Genomic DNA, 24,666 nt, shown 5'->3' on the forward strand with positions numbered 1-24,666 from the left:
AACTAGCATTAAAGTGAATTACAGTTTTCAATGATTTGAGCACTTTGTATAATATATTAGATATTATTCAGATAAAAAATTGTATGTTTGACAAATTATTTTAAATTCTTTGAGAGATTTAATTTAATAAATAAGCTAGTAAATTGTTCTGAATAACCATGCTAATGAAAAAGCCATACTATAATGATGTAGTTACAGGAAACAGCCTAAATATGTGGGAGCAACATTTCCTGGCACAATATGCAATAAAAGCTGTGATGCTGGTATCGCTGTGGTATGTAATTTGTATCCTTCTTTACTGTTTTTTTTTTAAACTTTATATTGTATTTTAAAAGTATTATTTTACATAGTTAAGTAAACTTGATTTTTTTTCTCTATATCTCTATCATTATTTTGTTGGGACAACATTATTTTAATCTCAGAAAGTTGTTTTAATCATAAATTTCAAACATAGGGAAATAATATGAACAAACATTAATATACCCCTTCACCAGCTAGGTATAATGGACACTAACTTTGCATCAGATTTTCTAAGGACGTAAAACCTTAGAGAAAAGTTAAAGCTTCCTGTTATGTCTCCTTCAAATTCAAGAAATAACAAAAGTCATGATTTCATACTTGCCATTTTTTGCATACTTCATACTATTGTTACAAATATATGTATCCATTAACTATATATTATTGTTCAGCATTGTTCTTACTTTATGTATCATTTCAGAACTATTTTGAATAGCTTGTTAAAAGATGTATACATGTTGAAACATATAACTCTACTACTATTATTTTTTCTTTCAAAATTTTTATCAAGTAATGCACATATTATGAATAAAAATCGTTTTACAAGACATACTGAAAACAACTAAATCAGTCCTTTGCATAATCTCTACTCCTTGAATCCTCTTTCCCCTTTTTTTGTCAACGTCTCCCTCCTGGCATACAACTTAATGTCTCTTTCCTTTCAAATAAAAGTTTTATTGAAGTACATCATATATAGAGAACATTGCACAAGTCATAAGTGTATAGCATAATTAATTTTGGCCAAGTCAATACATAGGTATAAACATCCCAGAGATCAAGAGATAAAATCTTATCAACACTTCAGAAGAATCATGCTTCCTCTCACTTACTACGCTTACCAAAGAAAACCACTATCCTGACACTTAATCACTGGTTAATTTGATCTTTCTTTGAGCTTTCTGTAAATGATATAATAGAGTGTGTGTTCTTGTGTGTGTCTGCCACATATTTGCTCAAAATTATGTCTGTGATAGTTATTCATGTTTGTATGTGTAGGAATAGTTTGTTCATTCTTTTACTCTATATTTCTAAATAATATGCCCATTAAATTTCTTGAGTATTCAAATTTAGGCATTATCTATTGACTTCCTGTGTTGAAGTCAGAATTTAACATCCTAATAGCTCATCATTTCTACATTCTGCCTCTTCTATTCTTCCTCTCTATAATTATATAGATTATTAGAGTTGTGTTTAATTCTCTGATGAGGCAAATAATGAACTGAGATTGTCGCCTTTATTGCATAACTTTTGGTTCTTCCCAAATTAGTAGTTGCATCATGCTGTTTTTTTCCAAAGTCTTTAATTAAGTTATAAATTGCCTCCACTTTTCTACATGATTCAGAAATTCCTTTTTTTTTTAACTCTATAGATGTATCTTTTTTTTTTTTTTTTTTTTAACCAATCTACGTTGGACTTTTTGCATAGCTGTTTAAGAATCTTCTGTCTTGTCTCCTTTGGAATATGTGTATTCTTTCCTGGCTTGCTTACTCATTTTGGTTAGAATACACGCTCCTATAATTTACTGAAAAAGTAGGTGGGTAGTAACTTGTTTGGGAGTTGCGTCATTGAAAATGTAGCTATTTTAAAAGATTGTTTGGTTTTGAAATAATTGCACCTTGGAATTTTAAAAGTCCTCTCCTTTTACTTTCTCTTTAGAAATTTAACACCGTTCTTAGCCTCACTTATTTGTATGTGGTCTGCTTGTTTTCTCTGCAGAAACATTTAAGATCTTTTTATCATTGCGTGGTATCTTTTATCATCCAACATGCTTGTTATATTGAAGCCCTTTCAATCTGGATACTAATTTACGTCTGACCTGAGAAATTTTATCATATCAATATTATTTGTTTGCTAATCTTTTTCTTTCCCTTTTCTCTCTGGAACTTGGTTAATTATATATGAGAGCATTTTGACTCATCATCCATTTTTTTTCTCTTATTTAACTTTTTTCTTTTATTCTTACATCCTCTAATATCTCTTAATATTTATATTGCGGATCAGTCACTCACTAGGTGCTCTCAGATCCATTTTCTCCTTATTACCTGCTCTGATTACATCATAAGAACAATATATTCCCTGGACTTCTTTGGCTTCTGGCTTTTGGGTATGTTCAGCAAATGTGGATGATTGGAGAGAGGAAGGGAAGTGTCAGTGTCTTTACATTCTGGCCCTGCCTGGAGCAGTGCCTCAGAACCATTGCTTCCTGGTCGTGTGAAACACCCCCTCCCTCTGTGGTTTTTCCTCCTTCTGATCAGCACTTGTTTATGAATTCTAATGATAGTTCCTCATTCATACATCCATCCAGTCTTGGCGTTGGTAGCAACATTCTGCTTTTCTAGTCTCAGAGTCGCCTCATCATCCTCTGTTGCTTTAACAATAATTTGTTTGTTACCTGTTACTCAGTTGCTTTTATTAAATTCTTCTTGGATCCTGTGGTGGCTTTAAAATAATCTCTCTTTTCTTGTAACTACTAGGCAAATATAGCTGAGAATCACAACCCAGATTAATTGTTCATGTTGCAGAATTAAAAATGCAAGTTGGCACCAAATCTGTTATTTTATAATTAGGGTATTAATTGGAAAGGAGTGAAACTTTAGATTTGGGATGGTAACATTGGATGAACCAAGCAAGATGAATCTGATAATTCTAAAACCCCAAATCTGTCTAAGGATTTTTTTGTAGTAGCTGATCCTCATCTGGCTGGTGAGGTGAGCCTTCTAGCTTCTCTTGCTTAGAAATCCTCTAATGGCATTATTTGAGTTGGATGCCTTATAATGATACATTCACTTCAAGTTTTGTCTTAAGGATTAGTAAACTGTATGTAAAGGGCCAGATAGTAAATGTTTTCAGCTTTGCAGGCCATGTAATCTGTAAAGAGTCAGTGTAGACAGGTACAGATGAATGAGCAAGACCGTGTTTCATTAAAACTTTATGTATCATTACTAAAATTTGAGTCTCATATAATTTTCATTTGCCACAAAATAGTGTTCTTCTTTTGATTTTTTTCAACTATTTAAAAAACTTAAAAAACATTCTTACTTGCAGACTTTACCAAAACAGGTCACAAGTCAGGCTTGGTCTCTGGACCATAGTTTACTGACCCCTGCTCTATTCCCGTCAGCCCTTATGTTCACTGATTCAAAATAAAAGTTGGGAGGGCTTCCCTGGAAGGCAACAGTTTATAAACCAAAGCAATGGGGAACAATTGAAGGAATAGATATTAATGGTTCTAAACAAAGAAGAACAGAATGATATTTGATTCATACTAAATTTATTAATATAGGTGAAAGTACTTGAGATTTTGGATTTGGGGTGCCAGCTCAAACATTTGGGATTGGTTTTAATCATTTTATTGATTGACTGACATGTGTGATCAGTGGTCATCTATTTGCTGTGAACTTGGTGTAATGAAAAGAAAGGAATTCATTGTCTTATAGACATAGAGCTATTGGAGTATATTTATGATGTCCATCAAACTCACCCAACATTTATCTATGCTTCCTGTGGTGACTACCCTCTGTAGGCTGGGAAAGACAGTTAGTTATATGAGCTGTTTGATAGACTGGAATTCTCTATGTAGATAATTAGTTCATCTGAGTATAGAGATAATTTTATTTATTTCATTTCAATATGCATGCTTTTTCTTTTTCTTGACTTATTCCACCAGGTAGAATCCCCATTATGTTGTCGAGTAGAAATGGTGAGAGTCCTAATCCTTGCTTTCTTCCCAATCTTCAAGGAAATGCATTGTCTTTCACCATTTTGTACAATGTTAGTCATAGGTTTTTTGGTAGATGTCCTTTATCAGGTTATGGAAGCTCCTTTTGATCCCCACATGCTTAGTGTTCTTTGTTTGTTTGTTCTTCCAGAAATTGATGTTAAATTTTGTCAAATGCCTTTTTCTACATTTATTGAGACACATGATTTTTATTCTTTAGTCTGTTAATATGGTGAGTATATTATTGACCGATTTTCAGTTTTTGAACCTGCTTTGCATTCCTGCATTGTCTTGATATATTGTCTTTTTTAAATTTATTGTTGCCTTTGAGTTGGTAACATTTTAAGAAAATTTACCTTTATGTTGATGAGTTACATTGAACTTTAGTTATCTTTTCTGATATTGACTATTTCTGGATTTGATATCAGAGTAATAATGACTACATAAAATGAGTTATATTTTCTCCATTTCTGAAGACTTTGTTTAGAGCAGAAATAAATTAAATAGAGGGTAGAAAAACAATAGAAAATTTCAACAGAGCTAGTTGATTTTTTAAAAAAGACAAACACAATTGACAAACCCTTATCTAAACTAAGCAAAAAAAAAGACTCAAATGGATGAAATCAGAAATGAAAGAGGAGACATTACAATGGATGTCTGATAAATAAAAAGGATAATAAAGGAGTATTAGGAATGATTTTATGCCTACAAATCAGATGACCTGGAAGAAACGGATAAATTCCTGGAAACATACAACCTAACAACACTGAATCAAGAAGAAATAGAAAGACTGAACGGTCCAATAACAAATAAGGAGGTTGAATTAGTATAGTAATCCAAAACCTCCTAATAAAGAAAAGTCCAGGACCAGATCGCTTCATTGGATATTTCTATCAAGAATTCAAAGAAGAATTTATACCATTCCTTCTGAAAATCTTGCAAAAAATAAACAAAGGAACACTTCCAAACTCATTTTATGGGACCAGCATCACCGTGACACCAAAGCCAAAGATGCCACAGGAAAAAAAACTACAGGCCAACATCCCTGGTAAACATAGATGCAAAACTCCTCAACAAAATTGTAGCAAACCAAATTCAACCAAATTTAGCATATTAAAAGTATTATACACTATGACCAAGAGGGATTTATTCCTGGGGTGCAACATATGTTTAACATAGGTTCAACATATGCAAAGTATTCAATGTGATACACCGTGAGAACAAAATTATAGAGAAAATCCACATGATCATCTCAATAGAATCAGAAAAAGCATTTGACAGATTTTAACATCCATTCATGATGAAACCTCTGAACAAATTTCCTTTTACTTTTAAAAGTAGAAGAAAATAGCTTCAATCCAATGAAGGACATGTATGAAGAGCCCACAAGTAACATCATAGTTAATGGGGAAAAACTGAAAGCTTTCCGTCTAAGATCTGGTACAAGGCAGGGATACCCACTCTCCCCACTTCTATTCAACATGGTACTGGAGGTCCTAGGCAGAGCAATTAGACCAAAAAACCCAAAAAACAAACAAAACAGAGAGAGAGAAAGAAAGAAAGAAAAAAAAAAAAAAGAAAGAAAAGACATCCAAATTGGAAAAGAAGTAAAATTATCTCTGTTTGTAAATGACATGGTCATATGTGTGAAAGTCCTAAATATTAAACAACAATAACAAAACTCTTAAAACTAATAAACAAATTCAGTAAACTTGCAGAAACAAATCAATATACAAAAATGAGTCATGTTTTTATACACAATGAACTATCTGAAAAAGGAAATTAATAAACCAATCCCATTCACAATAACATCAAGAAGAATAAAATACTTAGGAATAACTTTAACCAGAGAGGTTAAAAGTTCTAAAACACAAATAAAAGAAATTAAAGAAGACACAGAAGAGACATCCATATCCACTGATTGGAAGAATTAATACTGTTAAAATGTCCATATTATCCCAAGTGAGCTGCAAATTCAGTGAATCCTTATCAAAACCTCAATGGCATTATCTACAGAAATAGCAAATAACAGTCCTAAAATTCATGTGTAATCACAAAAGACTCAGGACAGCCAAGGAAATCTTGAGCAAGAAGAACAAAGCTGGAGGCATCACATTTTCTGATTTCAAAATATATTACAAAGCTGCAGTAATCAAAACAGTATAGTACTGGTTTAAAAACAGCTATATAGACAAATAGAACAGAATGAAGAGCCCAGAAATAAATCCATGCTGGAGACTGGGGCAGGGTTAGAGGAAGTGAAAATGCCACAGTGCTTTCCTACTATTTTTAAGTTGTCTATAAAAAAAAATCTTAATAAATATTTTAACCTAATATTCCAGTAGTGTTTTAAAATACAAGTTATAAATTCTCACGTTGCCTTTTTCTAGTTTCAGCATTCACTTTATTGCTGTAAATCTTTGACTGTTTTCTAGAGTTTTGACAAATTTGATGCTGATGATTTTTTTCTCAAATTTTCAGTATTTTTGTGGAGCAGCAGGTAGGTCCTTGGAGCTACCTACTTGGCCATTTTCACTGATATCTACTGCTTTGTAAATTTTATTTGGTTGCCTACTTTGAATTATACCTTGCTGGTTGCTGCATATTTATGTGCATGTGTGTGTGCGTGTGTGTGTGTGTGTGTGTGTCTGTGTGTTATTTTTCCTATCCTAGGACACAGTCAAGATACTTGGAAAGAGTTTGATCCTGTCCAGACATTCTTTCAAATACTCTCAGATGGCAGCAGGAGGCATTTCATACGGAGTGAATTTTTCCAGACTAATCAGGAGACAGTACACTTCTAAGTCCCTCTATTCAAAGGCCCATGAATTATGAATGTTTCTATTCTGGCTGGTGTGCCCAGCAATTATTCCCAGTTCTGTGTGATTTCCAGGAATTATTTCATCTGCTCTCTTTGGGTTCTCTTTTTCCCAGCCTTGAGTGATTGACTTAACTTTTCCCAGAGTGTTAAATTGTGCTACTTCATGTCATGGGTACAAACCTTGCAATCATTGAAGTCCATAAACACCTTGCTTTAAGCTACATATGTTACAAAATTCACAAGATGTATATCATGCTGCAGTTGAGTAGTTTATAGGCACTGTAGTATGCTAGTATTGTTCATGTCTTCTAAACAATTTCTAATTGTCTAGTGCTTCTCTCAATTGTGAGAGTTGTTGAAGTCTCCAACTAAATTATGTATGTGTGTATTTATTCTTTCAGTTGTATTCATTTTAGCTCCATATATTTTGCAGCTCTTATGTTTGGTACCCAAACATTTAAGATTATTATATTTTATTGACAAATCAAACCTTTTATTATATAATATCCTTTGTCAATGATAATTTTTGCTCTCAAGTTAACTTCACCTGTTATTAATGTAGCCTCTCCAACTTTCTTGTGATAAATGTTCACATGCTAAATCTTTTTTCGTAACTACTTCCCTCTTTATATCTTATGTGGGTTTCTTGTAAACAGCATATAGCTGGAACATGTGGTTTTTCCTACATTTTGCAAATCTGTGGCTTTTAATCAGTATGTTTAGACAGTTTGCATTGAATCTAATTGTTGATATGTTTGTATTTCAGTCTGTCAACTTAGTATATGTTTTCTGTTTTATCTTTTTGGGGGGTTTTTGTCCTCCGTTGGCATTTCCAGTTTTCATTTGGGATACTAGAACAATTTTTAGTATTCTATTTTGATTTATTCATCATAGACATAAGCAAACATGGCCCATCAGCCAAATCTGGCCCACCACATACATATATTGTAAATAAAGTTCTATAGGAACACAGCTATATCCATTCATTTACCCACTGTCTATGACTACTTTCCTGATACAACATCAGAATTATAGTTGTGACAGATACTATATAGTACACAAATATGTCCTGTCTCTTTACAGAAACCATCAATCTCTGATTTTTAGTGTTTTTCAATATTTCTCTTTGTAAAGCATTTTTCATGTTTTCTGTAGTAAGATTACACACACACACAATCACATACACACAAGTTTGTGTACCAGCATTTTAACATTTCAAGTAGAATATAGAAATGTTAACACCATATTTTAAGTCCCAAATCATGTATATAATCATAAAACAGGGAATTTTATGATATAATTTGCTGAAATATTACTTTTCAGTACATTGAGAAGTATATCACACTAAATTATAATTTTTGTTTTTAACCCTGAAACATAATTTTTTTAAAAAAAGTCAAATGAAGAAGAATAGTCTACTATATCTTCCCATGTAAATATCCTTTCTGTCCCTCTTTCTTCACTACCGATGTTACAGTTCTGAAGCAGGGCTACTGGAACATAGTATCTGAATTTCCCTTCATTTTAGAATGTGTTCATTTCATCTTTATTCTTTAAGGATATTTTTGCAGGATGAAAGTCATTTTCAGCACTTTGAAAATATTGTCTTACATCCTCTGTCCCACATTATTTCTGATGAGAAATCCTCTGTCATAGTAATCATTGTTCCTGAATAAGCAATGTGTTGTTTTCCTTTGGCTGATTTCAAGGCATTTAAAATTTTTCTCTAGCCATGTAATTATGATCTGTCTGGCCATGGACTACTTTGAGTTTATTGTCAGAAGTTTTGTGAATCTATTAAATATGTAGATTTGTGTCTTTTGCCAAATATGGGAGATTTTCGGCCTTTTTTCCTTCAAGTATTTTTCAGCTATGCACTTTTTCTCCTCTTCTGGGCCACTAACGATATTAACGTTAGATTTTTTGTTATTGTCCCACTGCTCCTGTATTTCTGTTAATTTTTTTAAAAAACTATTTTCTCTCTGTTTTCAGATTAGATAATTTATACTAATCAATCTTTTTTTATATTTAAATTTATTTATTTATTTATTTATTGCTGCTTTGGGTCTTCGTTGCTGTGCACAGGCTTTCTCTAGTTGCGGCGAGTGGGGGCTACTCTTTGTTGTGGTGTGCAGGCTTCCCATTGCAGTGGCTTCTCTTGTTGCAGAGCATGGGCTCTAGGTGTGTGGGCTTCAGTAGTTGTGGCACACGGGCTTCAGTAGTTGTGGCTCGTGGGCTCTAGAGCGTAGGCTCAGTAGTGGTGGCGCACGGGCTTAGTTGCTCTGCGGCATGTGGGATCTTCCCGGACCAGGGCTCAAACCTGTGTCCCCTGCACTGGGAGGCAGATTCTCAAACACTGTGCCACCAGGGAAGCCCCTAATCAATCTTTATATTTACTGATTCTCCCTTCTGACATCTCCATTTCACTACTAAGTTCATCTATTGAGGTTTTATTTATTTTTTTATTATTGTATTTTTCTGTTCTGAAACTTTCATTTGGTTCTTTTTATATTATCTATTTCTTTGATGAGATTTTCTGGTTTTTAATTTCTTTTAACAGTTTTTGTAATAGCTTGTTGGAGCATTTTTATGGTAGTTACTTTAAAATCCTTGTTGCAGAATGCAATGTATGAACCATCTTGGTTTTGCTCTCTGTTGTCTTTTCTGATTACAGTTGAGATACTCCTGGTTCTTAGTATGATGAGTAATTTTGGGCTGTATTCAGGATATTTCTGAGAATTATGTCATGAGACACTGATTTCTCTTTAAATCTTCCATTTCAGAAGACAGTTTATTTTCTAAAATACACATTCTGGATCAGTTTTATGGGCCATTGTTCACACCCCAATTCAGTTTTCATGGCCTTTTCAACAATATTCTTTGTTACCTTGAACATTGTAACGTTCATAGGGAGTCTGGATTCTGCTGCTTTTCTCTGATGAGGGTTGATTTTGTGTTTGCTTGTTTTGTCATGCAGTGCTCTTGGTTAAATTCAGAACAGCAGCTCTTCCCCATGAACAACAGCTCTAGCCTCAGCTGAGATCTTCAGTTGTGTTGAGGCTGTTCCATGTATGAGTGTCTCAAAAATCAGCCAGAAATGTGGGGGTCAGAATTTGGAGGGTCTTCTTTCTGAAGCTTTCTGCTTGTGTATTTGGCAGCCATCATCCTCCTCGTGTTCACATTTTATATTTTCCAGGCCAGAAATAGTAAAAATTTTTCCCATGAGTTCCCTGTGAACCCACATGCCATGTCTATTACACCTGGCCTGAGTCTAAACATCACAAAAACTCTCTCTTTCTAGAGTTAGTTTCCTTTGAGCATGGACTCCTGACCAATGCTACAAGCTTCTGTTAATGACAGGCAGGCTCCAATTTCTTCATGACCTGAAGTATCTATTAGATTCTGTACTATAGATTCCAAGTCTCTATTGAAACTGTCCAATATTCATCTTTCTTCTCTATGTTTTTCCTGTATTTGTGGGCACACATGTGCACGCACACACCACAGCTCTTCCTGCCCCCCTCCCCCGGCTTTATTGAGGTATAATTGACAAATAAAATACTAATATAATTAAAGTGTACAGTGTGATAACTTGATATGTTATTTATGATTCTCAAAATTAATTAATATATCCATCAACTCACATAGTTTACCTTTTTTATTTATGAGAGTGCTTATGATGCACTCTCTTAACAAATTTCAAGTATATAATACAGTATTAGTAACTATAGTCGCCATGCTGTACATTAGATCCTCAGGACTTATTCATCCATCTTACAACTGAGAGTTTGTAACCTTTTGCCAACCTCTTCCCATTTCCCCAATTCCCCAGCTCCTAGGGACCACCATTCTCTCTGTTTTTGTGAGGTCAGTGGTTTTCGTCTTTTTTTTTTTGTTTTAGATTCCACATGTAAGTGATCCCATACAATATTTGTCTTTCTCCGTCAGCACCTTTTAATCACCTTCATGAATTTCACCCATCTCACCAGCAGTCCCCACCTCTGCTGACCACCAGTTTGTTCTCTGTATCTGTGCGTCTGTTTCCGTTTCGTTTTCTGTTCGTTTGTTTTAGATCCCACATATGAAATCATGTGGTGTTTGTCCTTCTCTGTCTGACTTAGTTCACTTCTCATAGTGCCCTCAAGGTCGTCTATGTTGTCACAAACGTCAGGACTTCCTTCTTTTCTATAACTGACTAATATTCCACTGTATAGCTACCACGTTTTCTTTACCCATTCATTCACTGGTGAACATGCAGGTTCTTTCCAAACCTGGGCTATTGAGAATAATGCTGCCGTGAACATGGGAGTTCAGAAAGGGGTCTCGTTTTCTTTGCGTATATGCCCAGAAGTGGCACTGCTGGCTCATATGATAATTCTGTTTTCAATTTTTTGAGGAAGCTGCATACTATTTTCCACAGTGACTGTATCAGCTTACATTTCCACCAACAGTGCACCAGGGCTGCCTTTTCTCCACGTCCTCATTCATTATCTCTTTTTGATATTACCGATCCTATCTCGTAGAAGGTGATACCTCACTGTGGTTTTGCTTTGTATCTCTCTGACGAATAGTGACGTTGAGCATCTTTTCATATACTTGATGGCCATTCATATGTATTATTTGGGGGAAAAAAATGTCTGTTCAGGCCCTTTGTCCATGTTTTAATTGAGTTATTTGGGGCTTTTTGGCTATTGAGTTCTATGAGCTCCTTTTATATTTTTAAAATCACCTCATCAGGTATACGGTTTGCAAATATTTTCTCCATTTCCATAGGTTGCTTTTTCATTTTGTTGATGGTTTCCTTTGCTGTGTAGACATATTTTCGTTGGATGTTGTCCCACTTGTTTATTTCTGCTTTTGTTGCCTGTGCTTTTGATGTGAAATCCAATAAAATCATTGCCAAGACCAATATCAAACAGCTTTTGCCATATGTTTTCTTCTAAAACTTTTACAGTTTCAGGTCTTATGTTTAAGTCTTTAATCCGTTTCAAGTAAATTTTTGTAAGTGGTATACAAGTTTCCAATTTCATTCTTTTGCACATCATAGCTCTTTTTAATCTGAGAATCTTTACTGATGTCATCTTTTTTATTCCTGTTATTAATTTTTGTGTGTAATCTATCTTCTCTTCCTGCACAGTATAATTAGGGGCTTATTTTATTCTGTAGCATGCCTTTATACAGGAGATTTGTTTTCAACTGTATAAATATGAAAGTATAAGACTGTTTCTCCTTTCTGTGTGTTGGCAGTAAAAGTCCAGCTTCTGGTTCTTATATCTTGCCCTGAAACCTGGTGGTTAGCCAGATATCATCTCTCATGTTCTGATTTGTCTTTAGCCTCCTTTCAAATTCTGACACTGGGATTTTCCCTTTTTTTCAAGAGAGGGTACCTACTAAGTCATTTTTCCATGTTGCTAGATAATATTCTCTGTTTTCATTCACACACATGCACATACATACACACAATATTTTTTCTTTTAGGTATTAATTCTACTCACTATATATTTTTTTTGATGTAGAAAAATTAGAGAAGTTCTAAGAATTTTTCTTGTAATGATTAAAAAGATGAGAAAAGTCTCACAGTTTATTTATCCATGTTAAATCATATGAAATGCCACTCTGCACTACCGCCAATCTTTTTTTGGTAACATCTCACTCCAAATTTCTTTACCATGGCCTTGCCTAAATCTCGAACTTCCGTTCTGCCATTCCTTCACTTCACTCATTATACTACAGCCTTTGAACAGGTTCCCATACAAGCTCCCTACACTATTAATAAGGCTGGGTCATTTTCCAAATTTTCTATCTCGGCCTAAACATCAATTCCACAAATAGATTTTCCTAAGTATCTTATCTGTATCTTATACCCCTCCTCAGAATTCTCTATTAGAGCACTCCATTCCTTCAGAGCACTTTTCATGATCTCTTTATACTTGGGGAGTTTGTTATTAATTTCCTACTAATTTTCTTTCTCCTCTTTTGTAATATAAGCTCCAAGTGTGGACAAAGTCTTTTCTTTCATGCATGCCACTATATTCTCATCTTTTATCATAGTGCCTGACACATGTGTATACTGAATTCATAATTGTTAATTGAATGAATTGATTTAATAAGAAAGTTAAATAAATGTGTTTTATATTGGTTACATCAGAAACACTAAGTGTGCTTAAGGCTATAGAATCTGGGCGTGCCTAATTTTACACCAGAGAATATTGGTAGTTTGATTACATTTTACTTTATATCATGCTTCTTAATAAATTAACTAGTATGGATAGTCATATCAATGATTTATCAAAATAAAATGTAAAATATGGTCAACATGAAAATGTATTAAAATATAAAATTTTATAGGAACAAAACTGTTTTGATGTATTACTTGCTTTTGTTTTCTTCTTATATAATGGTTTTCTCTTCAACCTTCTTTATCTTAGTATCCAGGTGCAATAACATTGGAGAGATTTTCCGTTATTATAGCTCAACTGCTTGGCCTTAAAATAGGATTAACATATGATGACATCCATAAATGTTCCTGTCCAAGCGCTATGTGCATAATGAATCATGAAGCAGTGTAAGCCTTGTTTTTGCTTTTGAATTAATGTCACACATATATTTGTGAGGTTGTTTACAAGACATGATGAATTTATTTTTTATACTCAATCCCACGTCAAAAATTAGGAAGGAATGTTGTGCCTGAAGAGATATCACACTAATGAATTTGTTCACATGATACAAGACTCCAGAAAGTGGTAAACCCCATGATAATGAAATATTCACTCAAGGGAATTAGAGGGGAACTTTAAAGATTTATGAAGACTATGAAATATTGAATTCACATAGATACTGTTGTTGTTTTTGTTCTTGTTGTATCTGTTGCTCAAGGCAAAATCACCCTTAACAATATAAGGTAGTACTAGTAGCTTTGGCTATTATTTTGAGGGAAAGAAAAAGAAGAAAAGATTTGAAGAGGAAAATAATTGTCCTACTTTGCAGTTATTATGCTTGACTACCTACATCGAGGCCACAGAATCAGTACACAGTCAGAACAACAACAACATCAAAAAGTTCATCGGGGTGATCAATCTTGAAAACCATTAGTATGTGTACAAGTATGTGTATACCAGCACTAAGAAAATAGATGACCTATTATAAAATGTCTAATTTTTCCAGAAGAGGTTTATAAATTCAGTGCAATCCCAATCAATATTTTAGATTCTTTTTAAGGAACCTGATAAACTCTGTGGGGGGGCAATAGGATGGAGATGAAGGATACAGACAACCTTTTGGGGATTATGAGGTGGGATTTATAATCAAAGGAGGGATTTTATTGATGGGAGACATGACATATTACCTATAGATTGATCAAAATGAAGAGAAGAGGAAGAAAAGATGATAATGTTGGATATAATGAAGACTTAAGAGCAAAATCATGGAGGAAGTTAGGAGAGGATAAATTCAGTTACTGTGATAGAACATTAGGAGAGTAAACAGATAGAGATGTAGGGAATCTGGTTAATGGAGGTGTAAAGATGTAGGGAATCTGGTTTATTCTGATAGGAAGCTTTGATAGATGATGTGAAACACTTATCTTGGAGACTGGAACTTAGAAATGACTTAGGAAAGTGATAGGATTGTTGGACTTGTTGAAGACATATTTTGTAATTACAAATTTAAGATTCATTCAAACAGCTACCGAAGTGCCTATGTAAAAGAAAGCAGATAGTTGACATTTTGCCAAGTTAATGCCCATGGAATCAGAAACAGTTAGGGCTGCAGAGGATGCTGCGTTCTCCTGAAATAATTATTTCAATTTTTTTCCTACCCCGCAATTGGAACTTTGGATAAGAAATCAAAGTATTTCAAGGCAGCTGCCTTAGCCGACCTTATTTTATAGCTGTCTTTAGACCCGGAGGTAGTCTTCCCCACAAAAAAGCCAATTATTTAATATTTGTTTCAAATGCCTTGTGTCTATTATATATGTATGTATGTGTGTGTGTGTGTGTATATATATATATATATATATGTGTGTATATCTATATATATCTCTCTCACTTGCATTTCTTCCTTCCCATGGCCATCTTTTAAGCAGAGGTTTAAAAAATTAAATTGTTTTGTACCCACCTTAAAAGTTCCAAGTTCTAATTAATACTTTCAATTTTCACTCAGAAAACATATGGTCCAAGTAGAAAATAACGTCTGAGCCCCTGTCTATTTTTAAACTAATTTTGTGTAAAAGGATGTCAGTGCTCAGAGTTTGTAGCTTTTTGCATGAGAGTGGCCTACAGAAGCAGAATGGCACAGATGCCGACTAAAACAATGTAGTTGGGACTTCCCTGGTGGCGCAGTGATTAAGCAGGGGGCACGGGTTTGATCCCCGGTCCGGGAAGATCCCACATGCCAGCTAAGCCCATGCGCCACAACTACTGAGCCTGCGCTCTAGAGCCCGCGAGCCACAGCTACTGAAGCCCGTGCACCTAGAGCCCGTGCTCCGCAACAAGAGAAGCCACGGCAATGAGAAGCCCACGCACCACAACAAAGAGTAGCCCCCGCTCGCCGCAACTGGAGAAAGCCCCTGCGCAGCAACAAAGACCCAACGCAGCCAAAAATAAGTAAATAAATAAATGTTCCTTTAAAAAAAAAATGTTGAAAGTAATACAGAAGTTTGCTTAAATACTATTATTCCTTGTGATATTCCTCCCAGTTTCCCCTATTTATCCCATTACAATTGGCTGTGCCAGTAAAGGCTAAAGCATTTCACTTTTTTTCTCAGACACTACCAACTCTGAAACCTTGGCAGTTATATATTTCTTTCCTCGAAGGCTCAGGAGACAGCCCAGGACTTATGTCATCTCAGATATAGTTGTTCAGGCATGATTATTTCAGACATGATTGCGTAGAGTGGCACTGTGCAATAGAAATGAAATGTGAGCCACATATAGAACTTTAAATTTTAGAGTAGCTACATTAAAAATTTTTTTAAAGCAGATAAAATTAATTAGAGTGATGTATTTTCATAAAATATTTTATTTAACCCAGTCTATCTGAAATATTATCATTTCAACATGCAATCCATATAAAAATTGTTAATTGGATGTGTTATATTCATGTGTGTGTGTGTGTATTAGTGCAGAAAGCCCAGGGTCACACCCATGTTATCAACCTGAGCTACCAGAAGAATGGAGTTGCCAGCAGCTGAGAACAGTGGATGGAGCAGACTTGGTGGAGAAGAACAGTAGTTCAATACTGTACCTCGTATATTTGAAATGTCTATTGGACATCTGTTAGACATAGTTACTAGACAGCCCACTGGAAATGAGCATGAAAATATAAAACTTCAAAAGACTTATATTTTAGTGTAAAATTTAGGTCATGTGAAAATATATTAAAAGATACAAATAAAAAATCTTATTTTTACATGATACGAAACTACTACGTAGAATAATAAATATTGAAATTGGAAGGAGAATATGGGAGGGGACACAATTTCAGATAATGTCAAGGTAGACCTCTCTAGAAGGTGACATTTGAGCAAATATTTAATGGAAATAAGGGAAGGAAGCTTTCAATATGTGAGAGAAGAGCATATTAGGTAGAGAGAAAGATAGGTAGATAGATAGATAGGTGATAGATAGATAGATTTAACCACTATACCTTATTGCTTTCCTGTAAAGATACATTTTCAATGCTTATTTTTTAATGTTAAAGGTAAGCAATGATAAATTAAAAATTAATCATGTTTGACTTTGTCTCCGCCAAGGTACAAGTTTTTCATTTGAGCCATCTTGCAATTCATATCATAATACATGGAGCATTGTTTAGACGTGGTTTTATTAGCTAGGTTTATTTAACCTGAGGACTATTATTTCCTTTTAGGGTTTCCAGTGGTATAAAGATTTTTAGCAACTGCAGCATGCGTGACTATAGATATTTTGTTTCAACATTTGAGGGTCAGTGTCTTCAGAACTTTTCAAAACTGAAACCATTATATCAAAATCAGTCGGTGTGTGGTAATGGGATTTTGGAACCTCAGGAAGAATGTGACTGTGACAGTGAACAGGTGAGTAATTAAGACTGAAAACTGAGCACAATTTCTTATGTTTCCAATAAGTGGTCATGGCATATGTGGAATGATATATGCAACTAAGTCTTCAGTAGAATTAAGATGTGAAAATGAGGATAAATTAAGATGTATGAGTCATTTCCCCACACCTCTTCAGCTGAGAAGGCAAACGAGTCATGAAACCTTGGTTTGAAGACACCGTTCGCAATTATGCCAGCAGAGAGATTTTGAATATATGGACTAAATGAATTCCCTTTTAGCCTAAATCATATGACCTCAGTCTCTGTTTTCTCTACAAACTTCTGAATTTGGTCCAACTTTTTTCTGTTTCTTACGGTTGCAAGGAGGTCTAAACTTTATAATGGATGTTTCTTAATTATTCTCAAACGTTCCTGCATTTCTCAGTTTCAGGATGATCAAAGTTTGTTCTGTTTACTCATTCTAAATATAAATATGTAATCTACTATAGTTCCATCAACCAAATGGTCAATGCGCACTATTCTCAACTGATAGGACCAGATATTTAGTATGTTATAGTATCATTATTTTGTAATATTTAATAATTCCCCCTATTTAAATAAGAAAAAGTTTCTTCATGATTACTCCCCCAGCAGTTATATGAATTTCTTATCCACCTACAAAAATAGCTAACCACTACTTGTTTACATAACCTTAAATCCCTACACATTCTCTTAATCATCTACCATTTCTTAAAGTTTATACGTATATGTATGTGTGTGTCTCTATATATATGTATACATGTTTTCTGACTATCTCAGATTTTCCATGTCATCTTAGTTTTTTTGATAAATACATAGTACTGTGCTCATCTTGCATTCACCTACCCCTAAATATGTGGCAATTACTTGCCAAATATTCTAGTTATTTTTAATGAAGGATAAAATGAAGCAACATAATCTAGGGCTAAATCTACACATTGTGAGTTTCCACAACTGCAGGCTGTAGGCAGATTAACACTTACAGCAGATGCTGTCAATGCCCTACCAGTATTTCCTTGGCATTGACTGTTCCTGTAGAGTGTTTTTGCTTCAAGTATTTGATACTTTCTGTTGCAGTGCTTCCTCTGGGCTCAATAGAGTAGAATACTCAGCCAGTTATCAAGGAGGACTTAATGTACTCAGGACTAGCAATCGGCCCTCAGATAATTATGATGGTGAATAAATGTCCCAGATTCCTTGCCCCTTATGAGGAAATTTTCTGAGGCATGCTTTACATCGAAGTTCTACAAACCGTAGCCAGTGGGCCAAATTCAGCTGCCACTTATTTTTGTAAATGTTACTTTATTGGAATGTAGCCACACCCATATGTTTGCATATTGTTTATGACTGTTTTTGTGCTACAACAGCAGAGTTGAATAGTTGCAACAGAGACCATATGGCACAGCATTTCAGCAAAACTGAAACTATTTGCTATTTCATCCTTTACAGAAAATGTTTGCTGTCCCCTATTCTGTATCATTTCCCAGAGGTACTTGTGGGATTTAGCTTTATCTTACAGGAGCAGCAAACAGTTCACAAACCCACTCGTATTGGCTTGCTTCCCTTCCCTAACATCCTATACCAGCGCTTTGGTGGTTGGCAGAATGGACCTTCAAATACGTCCTCACTCAAATCCCTGGAATTTGTGGATATGCATATTACATGGCAGAAGGTAATGTGCAGAACTAATTAAGGGTATGGACGTTAAAGAGGGGACATTATCCTGGATTATCTGGGTGGGCCCTGGCTAATCACATGAACCCTTAAAAACAGAGAATGTTCTCCAGGTGAAGTCAGAGAGATGTGGCAGAAGGGGGCTCAAGTAGCGTTGGAGAGTGACAGGGACTCAAGCCGCTACTTCTGGATGAAGACACATGGAAGCACAAGAAGAAATGCTGATAGTTTGTTGGAGAAAAGACAAGCCATTGGCTGATAGCCACCAGAGAAACAGGAAGCTTTTCCCCCACATCTTGGTTTTACCCTTGTGAGACTGTAAGCAGAGGACCTGACCTAGTTTGCCTGTCTGAAGTTCTGAGCTACAGAAAGTGTGAGAAAATTAACTTGTGTTATTTTAAGTCGCTATGTTTGTGGTCATTTGTCACAGCATCAGTAGGGGACTAATACGCCTTTCAAATAAATTACTCATATGCATCATTGTTTCAGAGTCTGTCTCTGGAGAAACTCAAACCACATTAGCTGGACAGGAAATTGTCCTAGGAAGCAGACACTCAAGATAGGATTCTGAAAGTGGATTACATGCTGGCCAGATAGTAATATGTACTCATGTACTCATTTCTGGGCTTGGCACATTTGAATAGATGCACTTGAGAAACTTAACATCTCCAAATCCCTCAGAAGCCCCTGGGCTGTGAAGTTACTGCTCTCCCCCTGGTGGGGCAGAACAGCATCACATTGCCTGTGGACCAGAGAGACTTAGATGAGATGGATGTCTCACAAGATGATGCCTATTCTTCTCAAGATCTGTCCCTGCCTTCCCTTGTTGGTACTAGACCACTAACTAGTCTCAAGTCTAAACGCAGCCCAAGTGAAGACATACCCCCTGCTATTGGAATAAAGAAGTTTTTTTTTTTTTTAATAGTAGAATTTGCTATTATGTGTGGACAAGAACATAGAGAACATGCCAGGGATGGATGTTAAGGATGTTAAACCCAAGATATTAAAATATAAGCCTGGTAAAGGGGGATGCTGTCTAGTGAATCAGGGTTTGATACCTTGGCAAGGTAACCTGGCGCCAGCCTTGATTTGCCACTGGATGGAACCTTGAAGATGGGAAACAATCTGGCCTACAATAAATGAGGATGATATGCCAGAACAACCTTAACGGAGTAATACAGAAAGGGTCAAAAGTTCAGAGTTGTGGCCATATTTTAATAGAACATAAGGATACTACAAAATCTAGCACCTAATTATCTGGATGGCCCAGAGTACACTCCTTTCACTAAAGCAATGAGGAAATGCACTTCTGAGGAGATCCTGATGTTGTGGAAAATCTCAGTGGTAGCTTTCTTCTATAGACTAGGGTTGATGGTTGGAAGTACCATCATGGAGTTGGGCACCCAGTGGCACTAGGGATGCTTGAATTCCAAAATAGCAGATGTCAAGTGGCTGTGATTAAGAAAGATCTGGGTAGGGACTTCCCTGGTGGTGCAGTGGTTAAGAATCCGCCTGCCAATGCAGGGGACATGGGTTCGATCCCTGGTCCCGGAAGATCCCACATGGCACGGAACAACTATGCCCGTGCACCACAACTCTTGAGCCTGTGCTCTAGAGCCCGCAAGCCACAACTACTGAGCCTGTGTGCAACAACTACTGAAGCCTGCGCACCTAGAGCCTGTGCTCCACAACAAGAGAAGCAACTGTAATGAGAAGCCCACACACTGCAATGAAGAATAGCCCCCGCTTGCCGCAGCTAAAGCCCGCGTGCAGCAACGAAGACCCAATGCAGCCAAAAATAAGTAAATAAATACATAAATTTATATTTAAAAAAAGAGAGAGAGAGAGATCTGGTTAGTCAATGATGATATCCCTCGATGTATGTAACTGAAAATTAAGAAGAGATGAGCAAAGGACTGGTGCCAATTACTACTAATGGAAATTCACAATTCCTTGCTAAATTTCTGGACCCAAGCCAGTCTCAGAGCCAGAGCTCATTGTTCAAGTTGAGGGTGAGATCCTACAATACCCAAGTAAGGATATAAAGTAGCGATTTCCTCAGTTATTCCCCTCCAAAGTGACCTCCAGCCATTTGCGGTAGCTGTTCACTGGGGGATGGGAAATACCCAGATCACTGTAGGATGACTGAATAGAGAATCTTTACTTAACAGACTCACATAAGAGGACCCAAACTGCTATCATGAGTAGCGTAGGCTTATAGAGAATCCAGGTGATACCCGGCATCTTTGAAAAATCCATCTTAACAGTAGATCCAATAGGTTCATTATCCTAAGCTGTGGTCATGTTGCTTGTTCTTTAGTGACCCACTGAGGTGACATACTTAGAAGCTGACAGATCCTCACATTGGTTCCCCAATATGTGGAGTATAAGCTACAAGAATAGGAAAGGACAAGTATAAACGCCTGAAACTACCAGGATAGAAATCAGGAAGGAGAAATCATATAGATTTCATATAGAAATCATATAGAAATCATAATAATATGATTGGGTACAATGAAAACCCAAAATAATCTATAAATAAATTATAATTTGTATATATAAGTGTATTTACCAAGGTCATTGGTTACATAAGTCACAAAAGTCAAAAGACTTCTTTATATCAGCAATAAATTAGAAAAGGAAATTTTAAAATAACACCATTTACAATAGCACCAAGAAACATAAAATGTTTAAGAATGTGTCTAATCAAATATGTACAAGACCACTAAATAGAAAACTGCAAAGTATTGCTAAGAGAAATCATGGAAGTATTTAATAAATTCAAGAATATGCCATATTTTAAGATTGGAGGAATCGATATTGATGAGATTGTGATTTCTCTCCAAATTCATCATCTCCAGATGCAGTCCCAATCCATATAAATCCATCCTCAAACAAGTATATAGTTATAAAATGGAAGGGAATTTTAATAACTTTTCAGAAAACTGTGCATATTCTACTTTGTTACTACACCAAACTTGAAAAGTGAACATTTCTAAAAGGTTAGTTGCATTGTTAAATCTGAAACCAAAATTAGTGGATTATTTATACCCCATTACACTAAAGCCCATTGGTCTATATTACACTTCAAGTGCACCTTTTACACATGTACCTTTTTGTAACATCATGTGTTGGTCATTTGGTTCACTGAATTATGCAGAGTTTCTAAATGTTGACATATTTCATTATGAAACACCATAATCTTATATTCATTAATATCATCACTAATATCATCAGAAAATTAATGGGAAAATAAAGCCTCTGTCGATGGATAAAAGTTTTCCAAAATTCTAATTTTCACTTGAAAGATTCAAATTCAGTTGTTTTCCTTGAAGTAACAGGCATACCTCATTCACTTTTAAGAAAACGTCTGCCAAATACCCAAGCCTGAATAACCATGGTTTGTCTGTAAGTTGTTCTTTCATATAAAAACTGGTTTTCTATGATAAATGTGGCTATTCAGTTTGTAATTCAAACAATCACATAAGTGTTTTCCTTGAGGATCTGTAGTAATTGAGAATATATTGTGGTTATGCATGAAAAGAGCTTAGGCATGCTCTCCATTTGTCACAATATTAGGGGAGTATTCAAATGTTAAAATTTAGCAAATTAGTAATTTTTTACAGCTTTACCAAAGGCATTCTTAAATGAAACTGGGTTTTTTTAGAGTGCATGATGGTGAATAATACAATGACCACTAGCTTTGATTCAAACTAGAGCACCAGCAGTTTTATCCACTATTGCTTTTACCCGATCAGTGCAAATGTCAGCACAATATAAAAGGCAAATAAAGTCTAATTATTATTAAGAAATTTTTTGACCTTATCGACCCACTAAAAATATCTTAGAGACCTCCCAAGGTCTACCAACCACATTTGGACAGCGTCTGATTTGAACTAGTTGGCAGATAAACATACAATTTTCAACTAATTTTAGTAGTAAAGAAAAATTCAGCATCACAAAGTCACACACACAAACACACACTATGGTCTAGTGTAACAAACAAATGCAAGTTCTCTATGATAAATATTAACAAGTAAATCCACAAGTATAATCAAAAGAAAAATATGCCCAAATGAGGTTTATTCTGAAGAATGTTAATAAATTAATTTATTCATGTGATTATTATACTAAAAGAAAAAAATGTATCACAACTAATTGAGGAAGAATCTATAACACTAAATACTCCTTCCTCAAGAACGTGCTTCAGAATAAAACTTAATATCATTAATTTGAAGAAACTTTCTACCAGTAATTTATAAGAAATTTAATACATAATAGTGAATCATTAGAAGCAGATCCATTATATTTGACAATAAAGAAAAATGTTGCGGTTGGAATACAGTAGTGGAATACCTAAGACAAAAATAATAGTCTTTATTTTTTAAAAGTCAATAAGTAGAGAATGAAATTAAAAAGGCAAGTTTACTACACTCTTAAAAAAATAAAACTATGTAACAAATAGGAATAAAATAAGTTCTTTCCAGTACTTCAAAGGTATAAATGATTTAACAAAACTGAAAGACACATGGAAATTGGAATAAATAGATAGCTTTTTCTTTTAAAGTCAAACTACGTCCAATTCATTCTTTATTAAATTCCCATCAACATGCCCCTTTTAACCCAAATTGAACTACTCGTCTGCAAAAGCAGATCCTAAATTTCATCTAGAAATAAAAATTAACCAAGTGCATGAATCTATTTTAATAATTTGGAATAATGATCATCCATAGCAAATTAAATACACACACACACACACACACACACACCAGGTGGTATTGGCAAAAGAACAACACCAACAAAATAACATAAAGGGAATACATAGTCCATGGCTTGATTATTGCTGCATCACCAGCACATAGAATAGTGTCTGATATATACTCCATACTCAACAAATACTTATTGATTGAATGAATGCATGGATAATGTAATTATCTTTATAATAACACATGATGCGTGTGAGTGGGTGAGGATTGACTCTTTGGTATATTTAGAATACCCCATTCAGAATAATGTTACTTGGAAGGTTTATTCAAAAGTTTTTCTGAAAGAGAACTAAGGAAGAATACAAAAGGACTTTTTGATTTTTCAGTATTTTTATAGATTGTACTCCATTTAAAGTTATTAAAAAATAATGGCTATATTTCTTTACGCTCTGCAATATATCCTTGTTGCTTATTTATTTTATACATAGTAGTTTGTATCTCTTGATCCCCCTATCTTGCCCCTCCTCCCCTTCCTTTTCCCAGCTGGTGACCACTAGTTTGTTCTCTATATCTGTATGTTTCTGTTTTGTTATGTACATTTGTTTGTTTTCTTTTAGATTCTTGTAGATAACTACAAAGGAACTTTTTAGAAAAAGTTGACTTGGGGTAATTTTGCGTTACAAAATATCAGAACATACTGCAAGGCTGCTTAATTTCATTCACTGTGGTACTGGGCCATCTATACATCTCTATCTATCTATTTCTATATCAACATTTATATCTATCAATTGATTTAACCCTATAAATATGTAAAAGTTATATAGATATAAGACATTTTATTTCCAGGGTGGAAATAGTTAATGTCATAAGGGTTTATCTATAAATCCAAAGCATTAGTATGAGTAAGGGAGAAACAAGCCCTGACATGTAGGATCTGACCTATTATCAGCTGGGCCTCCGTGTTGCTAAGCGCTGGCCTGGCATTCACAGACAGGCTGCAATGTTCTCCTTTTGAAAATAAACAATTGTATACAAGGTCAACATCTGTAGCCATTAATGGATGAAGGAAAAAATGCAAGGCCACTCTTTAAGCAAGGGCCTCCACTTTATGTCTGAGGAGGGTAAAACCTGCAAATTGTCCAAGTCACAATAATGACCAAACACCATCCTTTCCTGGCTAATAGGAGTAATTCCTGCTGCTTTACCAATTTCAACCCTAGCATCAGTACAGTCTTTCTTCGTCTAGATAAGAATTATTAAAATACCCAACTATAGATGAACCCCTGGTTTCTGACAGCATCTAGTCTAGCAAAGTCTAGATTCCTTAAACCCTCCCCAAATCACCTAAAAGGAGCCCAGATCCTATAATTAGATCCTTTTACTGAGGTATATACAGT

At 35.1% G+C, this 24,666-nt stretch overlaps 1 protein-coding gene across 3 annotated transcripts in view; it reads left to right on the top strand.

Annotated features, from left to right (window-relative positions):
- The window catches only part of LOC309651461 (disintegrin and metalloproteinase domain-containing protein 18-like), an 83,052-nt gene that overhangs the window by 17,290 nt on the left and 41,096 nt on the right, over positions 1–24,666 (top strand). For all 3 annotated transcript variants that reach the window (XM_082444204.1, XM_082444202.1, XM_082444203.1), the window contains 3 exons: positions 193–274; positions 13,265–13,401; positions 16,704–16,887. In XM_082444204.1, coding sequence (XP_082300330.1) covers positions 193–274; positions 13,265–13,401; positions 16,704–16,887 — 403 coding nt within the window. The remainder of the gene's footprint in view (positions 1–192; positions 275–13,264; positions 13,402–16,703; positions 16,888–24,666) is intronic.

The sequence above is a fragment of the Balaenoptera physalus genome (genome assembly GCF_965194825.1).
Source record: "Balaenoptera physalus genome assembly, chromosome: 21".
NCBI classification, from domain to species: Eukaryota; Metazoa; Chordata; class Mammalia; order Artiodactyla; family Balaenopteridae; genus Balaenoptera; species Balaenoptera physalus.